The following is a 22719-nucleotide window of genomic DNA, read 5'->3' as shown; positions in this document are numbered from 1 at the left end:
ATTGTCGATTACAATACTTTCTATATAATTTATAGTTGATAACAATTGCTCTGTTCCAGAATCTGCAAAAATCTACAATTTTTTTAATACGATAATAATTTTTCCTTTATGTTATCGAAAAATATAGTAAAAATTAGTAGATTCTTGCAGTTCTGGAACAGACCAAATATTTTATTACAATTTATTCAATATATTTCATATCCAACTGTACATGTTGGCACAAGTAGTAGAGCTGGCACAAAATCGATGGCACTATCGATAAAATCGATTATTTTTTTAAAAATTAAATATCAATAGATAGTTTTGCCTATCGATATTATCGGAACAAAAATCCTCAACCTAAAATTCATTGAAATAAATAGAAATTTCGCTGCTTTTCGGTTTTGTGTGTGTGTGAGAAAGTAAGTCCGTAGTTACACGTACACATTTTTCGGAAAAGTAAAAAGCATTTTTTAATATTTTTATAAAATAAAAACAATTATTTATTCTCTTTTACATTTCTGTGAACTACTTCTGCAAAATATCAAGAAAAACATTGACATTTCCGCCATTTTCATCTCCAAATTAATGGTGTTGACAACTTAACGATAATATCAATAGCAATCGATATTTTAAAATATTATATCGAAAATATCTAATGTTGGGAATATCGATGGTTTGCCAGCTCTAACAAGTAGACTACGCTGTAGTAAAGCTGGCAAACTATCGATATTCCCAACATTAGATATGTTTAGTCCGCACTATAGGGACTGGGGGGAACAAGTGTTATCGAGGCTCCCCAATGGAGCCAGTACGCCCAATGCGTACGAGTTGCCGTCAATATGAAAGAAATAGAAATAAATAAAACACGATAGTTTAGTAAGAAGGTTTGGCTCAACTGCCGGTGTTTATTATTGGTAAACAATATTACCTTTAGGAATTAAGTACAACGATATGTACCAAGCTTTCGATAAAGCGCGGGAGTTGCTTGCGATTCAAGCGGTCGATCGATTCTTTTTGTTTATTTATTATGTTGTGTGTTGACATCTGCATAGATGCTTCAAGAGGGCGGTTGTCAAGTGAATATTCGTTGAAATCTCTCATACTATTACAGGGGTGTAATAAATGGGAATGAGGAGATTTCAACGAATATGTCTATGCAATTCATAGGACCAATTTAAATGTAATAATCAATTCTAACTTAAACAAGATATTTTCGATATTTCATTTAAAAAATCGATAGCTATTGATATTATCGTTAATTTGTCATCACGATTAATTTGAAAATTAAAATGACAGAAATGTCTATGCTTTTTAGAAATTTTGCACAAGTAGTAGAAAAATAAAGGGAAAAAACAATTGCTTTTATTTAATAAAAATACACAAAAATACAGTTTACTTTTCCGAAAATTTTGTACGTGTGAACACGGACTTACCCACAAAACTAGGGATCCTCAGTAAAATGCAATAATCGGGTTTTCGATTATACGGTTTTCGTAAAAAACTTAAAATTCGATTTTCGATTATTTGAGAGTGTACTAAAAATCGAGCTTCATAATCGAATATAATCGACCATTTTCGTTGATGCAATCTGTGATGTACATATGTACAAAAAAGTACTGTCCATTACGCGGTTTTAGCTCACCCAGTAGTCAACTACGACTAATAGTCGTCCACGATTAATAGTCGACTACGAATAATAAAAGACTACGACTAATGGTCGACTACGAATAATAGTTGACTCCGACTTTCGAAAGTCGATTAAGAATAATCGGTTATACGGTTTTCGCACAGTCAATAGTCGACTACGATTTTTAGAGATTTTACGGCTAATAACCGATTAATCGATTAACCGATATCGGTTTTACGTATCCCTACACAAAACCGAGAAATTTATATTTTGATTTGTTCCAGTACTGCAAGAATCTACTAATTTTTATTATTTTTTTCGATAACATAAAGGAAAAAATTTAATCGTAGTATAAACTAGTAGCTTCTTACAGGTTCTGGAACAGAGTATTTTAATGAATATTAGGGGTCTGTTCCAGAACTGCAAGAATCTACTAATTTTTACTATTTTTTCCGATAACATAAAGGAAAAAATGTTATCGTAGTAAAAAATAGCAGCTTCGTGCAGTTTCTGGAACAGAGCATAGGTTAGTTGGTTTTAATCCTATAACTATCTATCGATATTGAATTTTTATAACATAATCGATATTATCGATAGTGCTTCCTATTTCTTGCCAGCCCTATACTGTAGTCACTACAGTGTTTTCTATGGAAAAGGAAGGTGAAGGAAACGTAAACCAAAATATGACAGTTTTAATCATAAAATGATCCCACCCCTTCTTATTGATATGTATATTTCCAAGGTTTTAATTTTGCATATGTAGTGGTGGTGATGATCTGTATCCCCCCATTTAAATTTTATGATTTGTTTACATTTTTATTTTAATTATATTCATGTGGTTGTTTTTGACACATGAGTTCAGGACCATTAACGTAACGCAAATAAACAAATAATTACCTATTTGGTTATACAAACTTATTCTGGGTCATATTTTTTTTTTTTTTTTATTTGTAAATATTTATTTTGATCATGTATATGGATTAGAATTTGACGCGGTTGTGCACTTATGGGCCAAATACATACGGTCCGTTGTGTCACGCATTGCGCGTTGAAAACAACAACCACATGAAAAATGTGTGAGTGATGCCAAATTTGTTCTTGAAGTTTTCATGTGGTTGTTGTAACGCGACGCTGAACGCGCCGTATGTGCCGCGGCCTTTAGCTTATGAGCATTATTATTTGATTGGGGGCAATGGTGCGTATGAGTATCGTCAATAGATATTGGAGAAGAAGCTGGTACGAATGACTATTATTAATTGGTCTGTTCCAGAACTATTTTTTCCGATAACATAATGGAAAAAATGTTATCGTAGCAAAAAATATTAGCATCTTGCAGGTTCTGGAACAGAGCAAATATTTTATTAATAGATTTTGTAGATAAGTTTTACATAGTTGAACATTTGCAGGAAAATTCTGATTCATTTCGCAACCTCTATCATTGGGATCTTCGCTTATTGACGAAGTGATAACGAAATTGTTTTAAGGCACAAGTGAAAATTCTCACCCAAAATAATCTCTCTATAACGTAGTAATTCGTCTGTCCTTAAGAGGTACGTTGTAGAGAAGTTCGACGGTACATCTTATTGTCAAGTAAAATGGCAAGTCAAACATTGTTGGGCGCCATTTATAACAAACACATACCCAATCTAATATACAAGTCATCTGCATGTTTTCCCACATACATTAGGTATGTTCGATAACACAAAAGTTTGTACAAACTTTTTCAAAATGCTGTTCGATAACAAACTTGTTCAGTAAAAGAGAAATGAGAAGTAGTTGCAAGTACTTGCAAGAACTTGCAAGTACTTTTTACATGCGAAGTTATCGAACAGACCTATTATTTACTATTTTCGGTTATTGAATTCAATAACGGAACGAAATGTAAATAAACGTATGACGAAATAACAAAAACAAGGAAAATAGAAAGATTTTCACGGCCAATAAAACTATAAAATTATTGAAAGATGTGACATACAAATGCAGTTTTTTGTCCATTAGCTGAAGGAAAACTTTGATTCACCCACCATTAGTTTGAATACTAATTTAATATGTGAGAGATTTTATATAATAGATGTTTGTTCCAGAAACAACAAGAATTATATTATATCGAAAGAATGGTAAAAATTAGTAAATCCTTGCAGTTCTGGAACAGACAAGTTAATGTACCATGATTGTAATTTATATTTTTGCTAATAAATAAAATAAATAATCCATGTTACTTACCCTGCCTTCGACAATGCGTGGTGGTGGATTACTTGGTGAGATTTTACGTTCCACAATTGGTATTGTTGGTGTGGCTGGTATGGCACGACCACGTTCACGCATTGCCTGATAAACTGAATCGGGATGCAAATGAGCTGGGCGTTCTTGGCGTATACCTATTGGCGGCAAAGAAAATCATTTTGCATTAAAGCACTGTTTCCACAAATGAGAAAAACGAACATGTGTTCCGTGCAACAAAAGTTCATTAACAAACGAAAGGAAAAACATGAAAGTGAAATTTGAAATTAAACAGAAAATCATAAAGAAAACACAAAAACAACGTAACAATGCTAAAAAAATGCTGCAATGAATAATGCAATGTTAATTGTATAAAGCAATTTGTTAGAAGAAACATTTTTTTAGATAAAAATCAAATACCATAACCAAGTGTTTTTTTATTTCAAAAGCAGTTTGCAGCAATTTCTTGTTAATCACGAAGTATACCCATTTTCCAAGTGCTTGATATGAGCGAATGGTGCATTACTCAGTTTTAATTGAGTTTTCAAAGCTCGTAATTGTGTGATGTTTCGAAATAAGTGGTAATTATTATGTATAAATGGTAAATATCTTTTGGTTTTATAGCCTGTTTACATTATAATTTTTTGCCGGGTTAACCTTCTTTTTGAGGACTTATTTGAAACCCAGTGGGTTTATTAAATCTGGATATATGTATGTACGGTAATCCTACAAAAAAACTTTGTGTAGGATATTTATGGGAGAAAAGCCTACAAAGTTTTCCTGCTATCTTATACATAACCTCACTCACACCAAAAGGATTTTAAAGAAACTGGTCTTTTGTATTTTATTGAATATCTGCCAAATATGTGACGTATTTACCCAAAACATATGATCATGATGCAATACATACGGCGAAGCGATAAGCTCAGCTGATTTTACCCAACCTGTCAGATTCTTCGTTATTATGAATTAATTGTTGGTCTGTTCCTTTACTTTTGAAAAAGGTAAAAGTTGTATAAATTGGTAAAACTTGAAGATTCTTGCACGTAAAGGAACAGAGCTTGTATGAAAACGTGAACAAAAATTATGACATCTTGCAGTACTTTCAATCAAAATCGACTTGTTATAGTTCCTGGTTCACCTTATTAATTGCAGCATGCACATCATTTGGCGTTTTATTTTAGAGTACGTTTATAACGGCACTTATCATCATAGTCGCTCCATCAGACTATTTTTACATTAACGAAATCAACTCTCAATCACATTGCGTATATGTCAAATAAAATTCACTGAAGTTTTAACTTGAAGTATACACAATTCACTGGATTTCGTAAATATAACCATGCTTCTAGAAGAACAAGCAAGAAATATTAGTACATGTCACTGAAGTTCTTATGCAAAGTAGTAGCAATTAGTATGTACAAGCACCCAGCTTTAAATTGTTAGTATTAATAGTTTAATATTAGTTGAGACCTATTAAGAAAAGATTTTATTTTTCAAACGAACTTGCAATTATAAACCAGAATTAATAACTCAACCCATGCTTAATTTATTTGCTTTTTTTAACATACTTATTTCACCAGTGTAAATATTTAGACTTTTACGATATAGCTGTGGCCCAAATACAGGGGGCTCTTCTGTTGCCGGCTTTTTAGTTTTGGTAGATGTAACATTGAAAAATTCCTCCCTATTAAGCACCACATCACAACAACCTGTTATTTTTATATTTTTTCAATGAAGATCCCATATTATCCATTGATTACAACACATTACAACATAAAATAAATGATAATAAAAATGTACAAAATTAAAAGAAATTATCTTTAAATTATAAATACAAAATGGTAAGGTCTAAAAATGTAGTGGCAGTCGGTGTATACCTTGATGTCGTGACTCGTCAGTGGTGATACGTTATTCATTTCATTCCCGTTTGGAAATTTTACTTTAAAAGGCTGATCATAAAAGGTCTTTGAAGGAATGCAATAAATCCAATGGATTTCAACTCTCAATTCCTTTGCATATACGTCAAATGAAAACTCATCTGAAATCCGTTGGATTTCATTTGACGTTCAAGCGATGGAATGGACAGTTGAAATCGAGTGGATTTCGTAAATGAAAATGTTATTAAAACACGCAGGCATGTCCGTGTGCTCTATCTCCGAATAATATCGTTATTTACCGAATTTATAAGCATATTAATTCTACCGATTTTTGTCCGTAACATGCCATTTGGATATGACACCATTAGCCGGAATTAGCCCATTATCAGGTTTTATTTGCTAAATCCAGCCAAAATCTACCAGATTTCCCATACAAAAATAAATCCTTCTATTGAGTGGATTTGTTTTAAATCTAGCATAAATCCTCGTATACAACTCTGTTTTTTGCAACATGTTGCTAGAAAAAACAAAAAGTTGCAAGCTGGCACAAGAAACAAGGTAGATGCATCGGTGAATTGCTACACTAAAAATAATTTCAAATGTAAAACTTTGTAAACAAGGCGGAAAAATTAAATTTGTTTTGATGTACAAAGTTGATTTTAATCAACCAAGACTAATATTTATGATGTCTACACGATAAAATAATTCATTTATTTATTTTAGATGGGCGAACTGCGATAAAATAATTCTTTATTTGCTCTTTCGTTAGCATTAGTAGCATAATGTGCTAACATTTTCAGTATTAAACAATAAATTTGTAATTTGACGTATGTTTTTTGAGACGAATTCAATTTACAAAAAATTCTTTTGACGTTTCAAATTCGTTCAGATGGGCTGATGCATCTACCTTGGTAATTGTGCTATGAACAAAAATCAGCTGACTGCCATTTAAATCCTCCAAAATGTATATCTAAATGCAATGAGATTTGTCCTGGATTTATTAAACCCAGTCGATGATGTATGGCTAGTCTAAATGAGCTATAACTCAAAAGATGAGTTAGAGAATCGCACTACTGATTGTTATGTTTGTTGTCAAAAACATTATTGTGATTTAAAATACAAAGAAACTCAAATCACAATAATATAAAATCTATTATGTTTGTTGTCAAAAGTTGTTAACAGAACTCTGAATGACCGACCTTCTATAGGCCTTGGCGATTATCTAACTCATTTTTTGAGTTACCGACAAAAATCGGTAACATTAGAACGTAAAATTATGAATGAAAAGTATAACAAAAGTTGACAACACTGTTACTATCGGTAGAACTTTACGACTACTTTTTATTCGTCGCTAATTTACCGAAAAATATCGTTATTTACCGAATTTATAAACATATTAATTCTACCGATTTTTGTCCGTAACTCAAAAGATGAGTTAGAGAATCCCAATACTGGTCCGTACTACTATACGCAGTTGAGACGTGGACCATCAAAATTTCCGATGAGAAAAAACTCGAATCCTTTGAAATATAGATCTACCGAAGTCTTCTAACAATACCATGGACTGGCCACGTAACAAACCAAGAAATTTTAAGAAGAATGGGTTTTAGGCGCCTGTTAAACGGCGTTTGCACTATTGTTTTATGCCGAGTTAACCTTCTTTATGAGGATTTATTTGACGTTTACGCTATGGCATTGACATTTGAAACTCCAACCCACTGGGTTAATACTGTTAAGTGCAAACGGGGTATTAGACTATACACTTATAACATGATTAAGTGAATTATGTCGATTTATTTGACATATAATATATAATAATAATTGATCCACAAACATCTCAGGCGGGACAAGGGAGACTACTCTCATATTAATGAGTGTACCCCGATTCATATTAGCTCATTGATATGGAACCTACTGTTTATCGGCGAGTCAGAACGGCGTGTCTTAAGTCACCAATTGTAGAGAAGTTAACATGGCTGAAATACTCAGGAAATGTCGCCAACATTACTGAGGGGTATTTTGCCACCGTTAAAAAATTTGATGTTGCCTGGCCTGGAAATCGGACCCACGACCTTCTACGTGCAAGGCGGGTGTGTACTATTACACCACGGTGTCAGTTTTGAATGACAGCTATGCGGATGCGTGCTAGTGTAGCAGTTCATTTTTGTCATTCATCATGCAACCACAAAATATTTTGTGGTTGCTGGAAGTGTCAAAAGAGAAACCCGTCGAAGATGAGTTCCACATACACATTTTACCAAAAATGGCAGAACCGCCATAAAAACTGGAACAAATGTCATAGGTTAGGTTGAAAAGAGGGGCGCAAGTCGCCACATGTCCAATGGACATACACTTAAGCCAGAATAGGCCTGTTGTGCACTCTAGACTAATTGAAGAAAGGGTCATATTTGGTCTCTTTATTATTTTAGGAATTCTGTGCCCTTAACAAAATCCCTTAACTGTTTAACATCATTTACCGTTACCTGATTAAGTCCCGGTATAGTGTCGGTCCCTAAAGACTGGGACCTGATATTTGCGAAAGCTGGGCATTGGAAAAAAAGTGTTCCAACATTTCGTCGTCCTCTCCGCATGCCCTGCATAAGCTGTTATCTGCGCATTTAATTTTATGCAGATGAGCTTGTAGGCCCAAGTGACCAGTAAAGAAAACTGTTAGCCTACTAATGTCTGCCTTACCTAATAATAGTAAGTTGTTAGTTTTATCCTCGTTTGGGTCCCCCCCCCAGAGAATCTTAGTGGTTTTCCCTATCTCCTCTCTATTCCATAGGGTTGTGTGGGCCTGTTTTGCCCAATTTTTTAACTCTAGACGTGACGCATTTAGAGGCTTTGCTCTGTCTAAGTTTACTGTTGCTAATTCCCTGTCATTTTTTGCCAGAGAATTTGCTCTTTCATAGCGTTTAATCGCCGCATGGCCTGGTAACCATATGATACGCACTATTCTGTATAACAGCAGTTTCCAGGAGGCTTTTCAGCTAGAGTCCCGCCGATCCACGAGTCTCTGTCAGGTATTAATGTTTCACACGAGGCAACTACAATTGTTTCAGGTATACGGTCCGAATTAACGTTATCCATTGACTGATGGTATGTGATGGTATGTTACGTGGTCCTTTTCGATCCACTCGTCTGTTGCCTTCAGCCTTATGGCTGCGACGGCAGCTTTATACCTTATCTGAATTTCTATTGAATGTATGTATAGAATAGGTGTTGTCCTCATAGCACCACTTACGCCTAAGCAGCACATTCTTTGGACTTTTTGTAAAATTTTTATATTACATTTGTTATCCATCGCTGTCCACCAGACTACTGATGCGTATGTTAGGATGGGTGTAACTACGCTTTTATATAGCCAGTGTGTCATCTTTGGATTGAGACCCCATTTAGAGCCTATGGCCCTTCTACAGGTTGATCAACATCTGTAGGCTTTGTTGGCTCGTTCTTGGATATGATCCTTCCATTTAAGTTTCCTATCCAGGATTGCTCCCAGATATTTGACCTTATTGGAAATCTTAATGGTCTTGTTAAGGAAAACAGGTTCCTCGATGTGACCCAGTTATTTTCCTAGTGAAAAGACATATTTCTGTTTTTTCCGGGATTACGTTTAGTCCTCTTGGTCTAGCCCAGTTATACACAAATTTTAGGGCTGATTCGGCCCTTCTGAAGTATTACAACGTCGTCTGCATAACAGACTGGTTCAAATACCTCTTTGGTTAAAGTCTTCAGTAGGCTATTTATGGTAGTAACCCACAGGAGAGGTGACAAAATACCCTCTTGTGGCGTTTTCTGACCAACTTTATCTCGTTTCGTTACGTCGTGTAGCCCGCAACTTATCCACCTATTCCTTAGCATATTGCTTATCCAGTTCCTAAGAGCCCGGTCCACATAAAATTTATCTAAGGATTGGATAAGGGTTTCAGTGCTGGTGATATTGAAAGTACCCTCGATGTAAATGCATACTGCAGTGTATACATCTTCTTGTCGAAGGTGTTTTCGATGTGGTGTACTACCTCATGTAAAGCGGTTTCCACTGATCTGCCTTTGACATATGCATGTTGTTTATATTTAAGCATATCGTTTGGGATCTTGCTCTTAATCATTGTATCGACTATACGTTCTATGGTTTTAAGTAAGAATGAAGTTAGACTTATCGGGCGATAAGACTTAGGAATTGCGTAGCTAGCCTTTGCAGGTTTGGGGATAAACACTAACCTCGCCTCCTGCTAGGCTTTAGGGGTATACGCAAATTTTAAGCATGCGTTGAAGATACCAGCTAATTTGGACGAAATATAGTCCACCTCCTTTTGGAGTAAGGCCGGAAAGACCTGGTCTGGTCCCGCTGCTTTAAAAGGTTTGAAACTGCTGATGGCATCTTTAAGTCCCGGGCCACACTAGAATAATTTCACTAAAATTTTAACATGAAATTTGAGTCTCTAGATTGAGTTTCATAGTTGAGTAAAATAATGAAATTGCTGTAATGGGGAATTCGGCCTAAGAACACCTAATTCCATGAAATTTACTCTAGTGTGGACCGGGACTAACCATTGTTTCATCAATGTTTGGTGCTTCGTCCGTAGCATTTTCCCCATCTGCCGATATCCCTACATTTGCCGTAGTGCTCGGCGGAAAATGCGTCTTCATCAAAAGCCCTAAAGTGTCGTCGATTGTTTCCATCTTATTATCCATATCATCTACCATTATCTCGGTTTGAGTATGGGTTTTCGTTAGAAACTTTTTGATTTTTGATACATCATTAACGCGACAAATGTCATAGTCGGCGTGTCAGCCAATCAGAAGCCGGTAAACATGTTGCACATTTTTTGCTCGCCCAAATTTGTCGTGTAAAAAGTTTCTAAAGAGAAAGCTATTCAGCGCCATTTTTGTTCAGAGAGAAGTGAACATTTTGTAACTTTTTTGGTGTACGGGAACGCATTTTGGGCAAAAATGTGCAAAATGTGTTAAATGTGTAAAAACTTTTTAGTTCTGGAACGAAACTGATAATTGTGTAAAATCGACATTCAAATCTGACAATGTGTACTGCACTTTATGGATACTTTACACGATATGTTATTTTACATATGTGTTGTCACTTTGCATATACATTTTGTATATAAAAAGTGACAACCCTTATGTGAAAAACATATCGTTTAAAAAACCCATTAGAGAATCGCACTACAGAAGAGCTTTATGCTTGGTTTACATTTACTAAATCCTCTCGATTTCAACTGCCAATTCCATTGTTTTAACTTCAAATGAAATACAATGGATTTCAGATGAGATTTCATTCGACGTATAGTATTGGCAGTTGAAATCCACTCGATTTCGTAAATGTAAACTTAATATTATAGCCTGTTTATATTATAGCTTTTTGTCGGGTTAACCTTCTCTATGAGAATTTATTTATATGTAAACGACCTATTAGAGTGATTTTAATTAAATAATTTCATGAAATTAGGCGTTGTTAGATTGAGTTCTCCACTGGTACAATTTCATAAAATTACTTTAGTATGGAACTCGATCTACACACAGAGAAAAAAATATGATTGATCCAACAATATTCGAAGCGCAAAATATGTATTGTAAAGATATTGTTAAATTCCAAATGTAGTATTGTGATTCCAACAATTGGGTTTTGTTAAATCTAAAAATAGTTTTTGTCAACTGGACAATAGTTCTCTCTTTTCTTGGAAAATTTTTTCTCTTCTCTCGCTATTCGATGCCGTGTTGAAAAAAACAATTATGGTGAGTTTTGTTTGTATGACATGATGCCTTTATCTTTGTTTTTGTGTGTATGTATACCAACAATGAGACTCTTGTTTTTATTTGTGTTTCTGTTTTGTTTCATTCTTCCATCTTCATTGTGCTTTGAGGTTTGGTGTTATACCGGAGTTTGTTATGGTGTTTAATTATTCCTTATGTTGTGGTGGGTGCTTTGTGGCTTTTTGTTTGTCTTTGTTGTCAGCCAATGCAGCAAACCATGTATTGTGTTCATCAATGATTGCAATATTATACGCGACATTTATATCCAAGTTATGTGAAAAGTGTATATGAGAAGTATATACACTCAAATCAAAAATTTCTGGAATGGTTTTCTGGGTTGACAATACTTTTTGTAAACAAAATTAGATTATGATAGTTCCTACAATCGGTATTGTTAACGATTTTTACAATATTGCGGAAATTCGAAAGTTGTTTTTGTTTTCTATGTTTGGAACAAAAGATGGTATTTTTGGATTTGGATTACAATGTTTGAACAAAACAAATACATTTTTGGAACCAAAACAGATATTTTTGTTCCAACAAAAGCGAAAAATATTTTTTCTCTGCGTGTATGCGAAAACTGTATGCAACAGTTGTAAAGATCTACCGATAGCAAGAGTGCTGTCAATTTTTATTTTCATAATTTTGCGTTTTAATTTTACTGCAATCAGTCCCAAACAAATATTTGTTTGGATTCAGACATATTTCTAACATATATTTTTCTGCGTGTCCATTCTGTCGAATTTTGTTATCTCCATACAATATGCCACCAAATATCATCGACCTTTCCATTAATAAACAAAAAATAACATAAAATCACATTCAACTTACCTCCAGGTCCACGATGTGGCTCCTTCATATTGACCTTAGTTGTGGACACGGCACTGCCACCGAACATCATGGGATAGAAAACTTTTGGCCATAAGATGGCAATGCAACCAACAACTGTTACAATAATTAAAGCAGTTTTCTTCGAACTCAAACCTTCATTAGCATAAATTGGGTGTGATGGTTTTCTTTGGGGCTGTTGCTGTTCCTGCCGTGTTGACGGCATTCTTGCCGATGTTTGAGCATGCATAGTTGATGACGTTTTTGTTGGGTTCGTTACCAAAATGTTAGTGTGAGTTAGTTTTTTAGATTTCCGTTATTATGACTTAGTTTATTTTATTTCTTTCTTAATTAGTATCTATGGTTAATTGTACCGTTGTTTTATTCAATAATCAGTTGCATTATTATTGATAATTTTTTGCGTTTGGTTTTGTTTTTTCGTATCAAGTTATTAGTTTATTCAAATCTAGAATAAAAAAGGAGAAGATGATATTAAGATGTTACTGGAATTTCTCAACTAAATTCACACTTAGTTTTGGGTAAAATTTTGGTGGTGGGAAAATTTAATAAATAAAAAAATTGACAACTTAAATTACGCGTTTTAATAAAACTTGTTTCATTATCGTGGTAGATGTTTGTAATAGTACAATGTTACTAAAGAGTTATAGAACGTTTACATCGTACTGGATTTAGAAAATCTAGTAAATGAACAATTTCATCAGATATACATATACGATATGGAGTGTTATTAGTCTTTTATTTATTTATACTTTTCACAAATTATTATTATTAAGATGATGTTTTTTTCTGTCATTTTTCTTTTTTCCTTTTTTAGTTATTCACACACGTATTTTTAGATCGTTTTGTTCCCTCTGCCCTAAATATTTGTAACATCACAAGTTGACATATTCATTCCGTATAATTTAAGGTACACATATTTCCGTTCACTTCAATCCTTGGACATTTTGAGATAATTGCAACAGTTGAACAGTTGTCTGTCTAGTCGTATTTGTCTGGCACATAATTACATATAATAGGTACATATTCAGACGCCACAATACATCTTGGGCCATAATTATCTCACAATTCAACATGATGAAAATACGTAACATTTTATTAGACATTTACAAGTCATTTCGTGTTTTATATTATTATTATTTTTTTTTAGACTTTTTACTTTAATTGTGAAAGAATAGTTTTTTTTTTTTTTGCAAAACACAATAACAAATGCGTACATGTTTTCTTTTTAGCGGATGTCACAAAACTATATCTTTTTTTAAAGACACATATAAAAACACACAGTCAAACGTGATTATAAAGACCAACAAATTAATTATTGCTCCTCATTCACTTTAGGATAAACTACTCAACACTGATATATTCCTTGAATATATTATAAATTTTTATTATTACATTTAGTTAAAAATCGAAGTAAGTTATTATATTGGCCTTCCACTGTACTTTCGTGACCACAAATATCAATAGCTATATGTTTATTTGCTTGGGAACACTGAAAAATATTATTACATAAATAGATGTCCGGTATGATATTTTTATTTTTAGATACAATTTTCTTTTTGCATTTTTTATTTCATTAACATCATTTTTCCGATATCTTGTTTTCCATCGAATGTAATTAATTTCTATTTTCTCTATACACAAACAATTATTTCCACATAGATTATTATTTAATATATCAAATATGTACTATATATATTTTGTTAAATATAAAATTTTGCATTAAATTGAAACGAAAAATCTTACGCAAAACATTTTTGCATTTCAAAAAACCGTTCGAAGTGGCCAAGGCAAGCGAATTTTAGCAACTACGGTTATCTCTCAAAATGTACACACTGTCAAAACGCTGTGTCCATCTCTCGCTTGCGTCCGTCCCAGCCTTTCGGCCAAAATACCACCAACCAACCAGTCAGTCGGCGGCCACACACTCTCATAACGACAAATAACAATAGCAAACAACAACAAACACCACAATCTAACAAGAAAATATTTATATTCGCCTTCATGACGATCATCATCATCATCGCAATCGTCAAGAAATTCGTCCACATAATCTTCGTAGCTGAGGTAATTTGGAAAGCCCATAGAACCATGAAAATTTCTTTTTTTTTTTTGGCAGACACAGTGTTTTGCAGCACACAATATATTGAAATTTTCGCAAAGGTTTCCCCATGGTAGAACAATAAAAGGTAACAGCAATACACAGCTGACTGAACTGGGTTGTAACGTTAGTGTCAAATTCCATACGACATTTTAAGCCTTTACCTAATTAACTGCGTGTTGCGTGTGAGTTCAAAAAAACAAAAACAAAATACATGTATTTGTTTTTGTTGTCAATTTGAAATACATTTATTTTGTTTTTGTATTTTTGAACGCACACGCAACACGCAGTTAATTAGGTAAAGGCTTTATATATTTATTTCTATTTCGATGTACATTAGGGATATATATTTTTTGAGGAAAAAATATATCATTCCGAAAAAACTATTTTCAGAAAGACTTCTTCATATCAATGATATGTAACCTCCTCCAAGTCCCAACGGCGAGCCGCATAATAAAGCACCGCATATAGAGGCGGTACAACGTTTGTTAATATGTGAGGTATTTTGTTAAATCTGAAAAATAGAGCCCTAATAAACATGTGCTTATTTTATTTCTAAAACAAAAGATTGAAGCAGCTTCTCCTTTTCCAATTAATTTCCAGCGACCCCAAACATTTTTGCAAGCATTCTACTTTCTGCGAGAAATTACGCATTTAATGGAATGATGTGGAAACATTCATGTTGAAAATGTAACGAATTTTTATTTCATTCATGTTTTCCAAAATATTTAATCAAATGTGAAAAATATTAGTTCTATAAATTCCAATAATTTATAGACATTTCCTTGTTTTGTTTACATGTGCCTGTGACAGTAACGTTACAAACAAAAACAAATTCATTTGTGGTTGTTGTTGAGTTGTATTTGTTGTAGTATTTACTTTACCTTATATTTGTTCTACCATGAGGTTTCCCGTAAAAGTCAGCCAATATGTTTGAGAAATTGAAAAGGTGGTGCAGCTGACAGTAGGGGTCCTCTGTTGTGGAATTCTTTAACTCATTTTTTGCTAGCGACAAAAATCTGTAAAATTAAAACGCGTATTTATGAATGAAAAGTACCAATAAAAGTTGACAACACTACATAGGTCTGTCTGGTTACTTTTCCTGCAAGAACTTTCTCAGAGTGTAAAGCCCCCGGCACATACGGTCCGTTGTGCGTCGCGTCACTCGTTAGAAACAACAACCACATGAAAAAAGTGTAAGTGTTTTTGTTAAGGAGTTTTTATTGTCTTTTGCAAGAAAAAAATAAAAAGTAAACAGACACCTTCCCTGCAGAAACTTCCAAGCAATCAACTGATTTGCCAAAATAAAATAATTTGTCTTCCATTAAAGGAACCACAAAGCAAGCAAAAATGTTGTACTTTATTAAAAATAAAAAAGAAAATTATCCCAAAAAAGGAAATTTCCATTTTGCAACTACGTTCCAAAAAAAAGAAAAAACAATTGACTTGCCGCAATAAAATTGTTGTCAATTTGCATAAACATAAATCGCCAAAAATTTACTTAGACTATGTTTACATTTACGAAATCCACACGATTTCATCTGTCAATTCCTTTGTGTATACGTCAAATGAAAACTCATCTGAAATCGATTGGATTTCATTTGACGTTTGAGCAGTGGAATTGGCAGTTGAAATCGAGTGGATTTCGTAAATGTAAACATAGTATTACTTACTTAGCTGGCCCATTACAGAACATTTGTTCCATAGGCCGAACTAGGCCTTTTCATCTCTTCATCCACTTGTTTGCGCCATCTATTCCTTGGCCTGCCAACTCTGCGTGCACCGCCAAGCGGTCCGTATTTATACCCCTTTTTAGCGGGTTCATCGTCGCTCATTCTTATGATATGGCCTGGCCAACGCAATCGTTGCATCTCGATACGTTTAACTATATTGATGTCGTTGTATAGCAGATACAGCTCGTGGTTCATTCGATGTCGATATTCACCGTCAACGCAGATTGGCCCGCAGATCTTTCGAAGAATTTTCTCTCAAACACACCAATGACTGCCATGTCTGCTTGCGCAAGTACCCAGGCTTCGGAGCCATACATCAGCACGGGTAGTATCAGTGTTTTGTAGAGTGTTATTTTTGTTTGACGAGATGTGGCTTTGTTTTTAAACTGCTTACTTAAACCAAAGTAGCATATGTTGGCCAATACAATTCATCTTTTTATTTCACAACTGATGTCCTTTGTTTTTTTACGGAGGTGCCGAGGTATACGAAGTCTTTTACTACCTCAAAATTGTAGGAACCAACTTCCACTGTTGGTCCGAGCTCAATGGACGCATTGCGCGTCGACACCATTAACTTGGTCTTCTCACCGTTGAAAATTGCCCTAGGTAGGACCATAGTGGAATAAATGCCGCGGCACACACGGTCCATTGAGCATAGAGTTAAGGGCCAAATACATACGGTCCGTTGTGCGACGGGTTGCGCGTTGAAAACAACAACCACATGAAAAAAGTGTAAGTGATGCCAAGTTTGTTCTTGAAGTTTTCATGTGGTTGTTGTAACGCAACGCTCAACGCGCCGTATGTACCGGGGCCTTTATAACAACCACATGAAAACTTCAAGAACAAACTTGGCATCACTTACACATTTTTCATGTGGTTCTGTTTCAGGCTCTTAAGAAGGTGTTAAGGCCGCGGCACATACGGTCCATTGAGCGTCGCGTTACAACAACCACATGAAAATTTCAAGAACAAACTTGGTATCACTTACACATTTTTCATGTGGTTGTGACACGACGCACAACGAATTGTAATGGGCCAAATACATACGGTCCGTTGTGTGACGCGTTGCGCGCTGAAAACAACAACCACATGAAAAATGTGTAAGTGATGCAAAGTTTGTTCTTGAAGTTTTCATGTGGTTGTTGTAACGCAACGCTCAACGCGCCGTATGTGCAGCGGCCTTATGTGCCATGGGCTTTACATCAATAACAATAACTGTGTCATTAACCATACAAAAACAACAAATTTGTTCCCAAAAACGCTTTTCTATGTGATAGTGTGATAATCAGCTGTTTTGCCGCTGTCTCTGTACTGCAAAATCCTACCGATGCCGCAAGTGTTGTCAACTTTTATTCCAACTTTTCATTCATAATTTTGCGTTTTAATATTACAGATTTTTATCGGTAACGGCAAAAAGAGTTACAGAATCCCACCCAATCCCACGTTGACGGGTTCATCGATACGGGATTGACCCAGAACCATACAACACCTGTGTTTCGTCCGGCGGCTGCCACCTCAGTATACACATGTTTTATCGCTTTTTAGTGTTTGGAGCAGCATTTCCGGAATGCCTTTGGTCCACATTTTTTTGGTCCGTGCCGGGACGGAGGAAAACCCAGGACCAATTTGGATGTGGCTTTGTTGCGAGAACACAGCCCCCAGCCAGTCGTCGTCCCCGTAGTCCCTCCAACAGCAGTCGCACACGCAGAACTTAACTCCTGCCCTCCTCAAAAATTTAATTGCAATGGACTCCGAGGTAAGATCATGAAAATAGTGGATTTCTCGCTTGAGCCTGGCTCTGATGGCCCGTAAATGGAATATATGAGGGTAGCAGTCAGGTGTGGAACTGCCGAGGTAGAGTGGTTGCTGAACGTATACATGCCGCCATTAGCCCGCTTTTGGAAGGTCATAACCGTCTAGTCTTACGGGACTTTAATGCGCATCATCAGTTGTGCTATTCGCTCCGCGGAAACGACCAATGGGGTATAGTGCTGGTTGAGAAGATTCATATGTATATGTGTTACGCGGTCAATGAAGACGCCATCGTGTTACCTGGTCTGGCAACCCGTCGTTTCTCTTGGGTTAGACCATCTCCCTATAATTGTTTCCATCAGCAGACCGGCCGATTTCATCACCTCGGAAACCCGCACTTTCATCAATTATGGGGAAGCTAATTTGCCTAGTTTCAAAGAGTTCACTAATCACCGCTTCAGAGATCTGCCCAACCCTTCTGATGTTCGGGTAGCAGAAAGTACGTTCCGAGACAACATCACTGCTGCAGCAGCCGCTAGCCATATACCTATTGGTCAAATACCCGAAGTGAGACAAATTTCCCAACAGAGACGACGGGATTAGCAAATGAGCCTGATGAGGTTCGATGTTTCAACTCCAGTGACCCCAGAGTCAGGGAGCTGACACTGAAAGTTAACATGTTGGTCGGTGGACATAAGAAGAATTGGACATCTGAAGAATTGTAACATTGGGCAACGTTTAAGACACTCTCGAACCCTGGAAAGAAGGAATATGGGAACTCAAGGCCGTGGCACATACGGTCCGTTGTGCGTCGCGTCACCCTTTACCACAACAACAACCACATGAAAAAAGTGTAAGTGATGCCAAGTTTGCTTATGAAGTTTTCATATGGTTGTGGTAACGCGACGCTCAACGGGCCGTGGCCTCTGAATGACACGAAGAGGTGCGCAAGCTATTTTAATCAACAGTTTGTCGAGCAAAAAATAATCATTGAATTTGGCAGCACTGAAGGGTCTTTTTCATACCTTGTGTGCCCTAATTGTTGTGAAACCAAAGATGTCAATATTATAAGATAGGAAAAGTCAATTGTGAAAAATTAACTGTAGGTGGAGTTAACCTCTGTTGCTACGACATCATAGCAACATTCTGTTAAACGAAAACTGTTACTCATTGGAATATTGACAAGAAAAACAATTAAACTAAAAATTTCCGGCATTCGCTTTTGATTTTTTATTAAATAAACAATAAGAAAAGTAAAGAAACAAATTTTAGCCACAAAACACAACGTTTATGTTTTCTGTGCGGATAAATGAGAATCAAAAACGATTGGCATTGCTGTTATCAAAATCTTTGGTGAAACCAAAGACGTATAGCAATAAAGACCCGAACAAATGCATTTTCCAAAAACATATGCTAATAGTTCCACATTTTGGTTACAGATGGCTACACAACACACTGGAATTGATAACAGCAATGCCAATCGTTTTTGATTCCCATTTCTCGCGGCAGAAAACATTAACGTCGTGTTTTGTGGCTGAAATTTATTTCTTCACTATTTTTTATATTTTATTTAATAAAAAAACAAAAGTCAACGCCGTAAAATTTGAGTTTTAATGTTTTTCTTGTCAATATTCCAATGAGTAACAGTTTTCGTTTAACAGAATGTTGCTATGATATCGTAGCAACAGAGGTTAACTCCCTCTACAGTTAATTTTTCACAATTGACTTTTCCTATCTTATAATATTGACATCTTTGGTGAAACAAAGTCCCGGTCCACACTACAGTGATTTCATTGAAAAAATTGCATGAAATTATGCGTCTCTAGATCGACTTCCATAGTAGAGTAAAATCATAAAATTGCTGTAGTGGGGAATTCGATTTAAGAACGCCTAATTTCATGAAATTTTTAATGAAATTCACGCTAGTGTGGACCGGGACAAAGAGAAAATGAGTGTTTGCGTTTTTAGACAAAAATAATCAAGATGTTACTAATTTTGAATAATATCAAATGTGATTGGAAAATTCTATGATACCTACTTTTTCTAAATCGGAATTTTTTTTTCCGTGCGGATTTTTTGTTTTTGATAGGAAAGAAGGGAAAAGAGAGAAGTTCCGCACGGAATTTTCATTCGTGATTGGGCTGGTTATATCTTTTCCTGTCGAAGAGGAACCACCACAATTGACAATGCTAATAATTTTGAAACGCCTGGATGAGCCGGAAGTCTATTATCTCAGCAAAGTTCTCAACCTGCCGCTAGCCATCCACGTCTTTCCCGATGTGTGAACAGGGTAGTCCCGCTACTAGGTGAATCGCACAAACCAATTTGGTTTTTGTCTGGGGGCTTTAATTCTCCCCAGCGTCAGAAATAGCTATCCAGGGTTCCCTAAGCAGCATGCAAACTCCGCACATATTAAGTATAGTACACATTGACAAGCAAAACTGACAGTCATCGAGGTCTATTTCGTGAATATCAAAGCCTAACTGAAAAATTTCTTTTGTAATCTCTAAATAATACCGTAAATATTGTATTTCAAACGTTTTTAGCTAAATAAAAGTTGTTATTTGCCGGAAAATTGTCCTAAAAGTACGTTGGCTGTCATTTTTGATTGATAGTGTGTACTCCCCTTTAGTCGAAGACTCAACCAGAGTAAACCGTGCGATAGAACAGTGATGGATGGTGGCGCCCGACTTATCAAAAACCTTTGATGCAGTGAAGCATGGTGTAAGTAAACTTGGCTTTGCTTGTAAAGACTGGAAAATATGCATAATGCACAAATGTTTATGAATCAAAGTATAGCTCTGTTCCAGAACTAAAAAGTTTTTACAATTTTAACCACTTTTACACATTTTGCGTTCCCGTACACAAAATTTATATGAAAATCGTTTACGACCTTTACCACTTTTACCGCTTTATAAAGTACGGGAACAGGCCATATATAAACATTTTACCAACAACAGGGGTAAGTTAGTGATAAAAAACAAATTAAAGCGCAATTCGGCTTAACTTGTAGGACAGCAAAAAGTTGGGCTCAGGATTTTATTCCATAACAGTTTCCAGTTCATTGAATATGAACTTGACGGTTAAAAATGCCTGAAATGGTTAACTACTTAACAGGATATTGTTATGATATCGTAACAACAGAGCTTAATTCTATCTAAAGAGGTAGATCAATGTGAAAACAAATTATAGAACCCTGGTTTTTCCTGAATTCCTAAAACTTCAAAATTACTAAACACAAAAGCAACAAGTGGGTTTGTTTGCAATACATTTTTTGAGCATTTTATAAAAAACGCGAAAAATTAATGAAGTCAAAGTTTCTCCACATAATCGAATTGTGGATATGATGATATGATTTTTTCAAAGCAAAGCTGAAGAATTTCTTCCATAAAATTTTTCTAAAACATATTTAAAAATTAATGAATTCGATTGCTTTTAAAATTGTTTGACATATTTTTCAAACAGCATCCACATACACATATTTGGTCTGTTCCAGTACTGCAAGAATCTACTAATTTTTACTATTTATTTCGATAACGTAAAGGAAAAAATGTTATCGTAGTAAAAAATAACAGCTTCTTGCAGGTTCTGGAACAGAGCTATTGTGTATATAATTTTGAAGTTTTAGGAACACTCGAAAGAAAAAATTTAAACTGACAGATAGCAAAGACATAAATACAACAAGATAAGACATTTCTTTTGCTATCATTCTTCAGTGAATGGCTTTTGAATTTAACATAATGTTATGTTACGATATGGTGATATAACATTTTTTTCTTTTATACATTTTTACGTATTTAACCGAATTTACCGATCCAATTGACATGGAATTATTCTTGAATAGATCCTTGAATATATAAATTTCGTTTCTGATACCATTACATGAAATGTTCCTCCTTGGTTGCGATTTTGAATTAACTGCAACCTGTTAAGGGTAATGTTTCTATACAAAGTATCGTAAACATTTTTTTGTTGCATGCATTTTGTCAGGTCTTTATTACTTTATGTCTTTGCAGATAGCTTTAGCTAACTTTTAACAAACGCCATAACACAAAAACTCCAGGTATTAGTCAACAAATGCCTCCGGATAATAAGCAACATATTTTGGCCCAACAAAATCTCAAACAATGCACTATACTAGATGTCAAATGAAGAACCAATGGCCCGGCAGATTGCAAGGAGAAAATGGAAATGCATAGGGCAAACCATACTCAATGAGCTGAAGAAAGCAAACACAACTTTAGATGATATCAAAATATGTATTATATAACGATAGAATAAGTTGGAACAATCTTGTAGAAGCCCTATGTTCCCAAGTGGAATAATAAAAGAAAAAAAAACCTTTTTAATTAAACCATGGTTGCATATAAATTGTTCTTAAATATTCTCGATCCAATAAAAAAATTTATTTGTGCCTAATCTGTTATTAGTAACGATATTAATCATTTTTAGGGATGTTCGAATATGAGTTTTGCATACTGTATTTTGGTAACAGGGATGCTCAAATAGCGTTGTTGTAATAGAAATATGAATAATCATATCATATGTTTCCCTAGATATAATCGATTTGTTCTATATATTCCACATTCCGAATCCAATTGTGTTATTTTGTGTAAGCATTTATAAAATTTTACAGAATGATGCATCTTTACGATGTGCATCTTGACAGTTGTGTAATGTAAAACTTGCCATATGTTGCTGGAGGAAACTGAGCCAATATTATTTAGCAAACAAAAAGACAAACCTAATGACTTCAACAAACGTTAAGTCCATGTTTAAAGCACTGTACTGTATAGTAAACAGATT

At 35.0% G+C, this 22719-nt stretch overlaps 1 protein-coding gene across 40 annotated transcripts in view; it reads right to left on the bottom strand.

Moving 5' to 3' along the window:
• Nucleotides 1-22719, bottom strand: part of RIC-3 (RIC3 acetylcholine receptor chaperone) — a 46846-nt gene that overhangs the window by 23309 nt on the left and 818 nt on the right. For 10 of the 40 annotated variants that reach the window (XR_012408603.1, XR_012408604.1, XR_012408613.1 and 7 more), the window contains exons 1-4: nt 14074-14290; nt 12313-12775; nt 5401-5541; nt 3833-3987 (exon numbers count right to left, since the gene is read on the bottom strand). Coding sequence is in view for 23 of the 40 variants with exons in the window: in XM_073957852.1 (XP_073813953.1) it covers nt 3833-3987; nt 5401-5541; nt 12313-12559 (543 nt within the window). In the remaining 17 variants the exon portion in view is untranslated. Of the gene's footprint in view, nt 1-3832; nt 3988-5400; nt 5542-12312; nt 12776-13722; nt 13962-14017; nt 14305-22719 lie in introns of those variants that run through there. The other 30 variants (XR_012408615.1, XR_012408607.1, XR_012408611.1 and 27 more) reach the window with 13 other exon arrangements.

The sequence above is a fragment of the Musca autumnalis genome, unplaced genomic scaffold (assembly GCF_047663935.1).
Source record: "Musca autumnalis isolate F117 unplaced genomic scaffold, ASM4766393v1 scaffold_5, whole genome shotgun sequence".
NCBI lineage: Eukaryota > Metazoa > Arthropoda > Insecta > Diptera > Muscidae > Musca > Musca autumnalis.
This window is presented reverse-complemented; position numbering and strand designations above follow the sequence as displayed.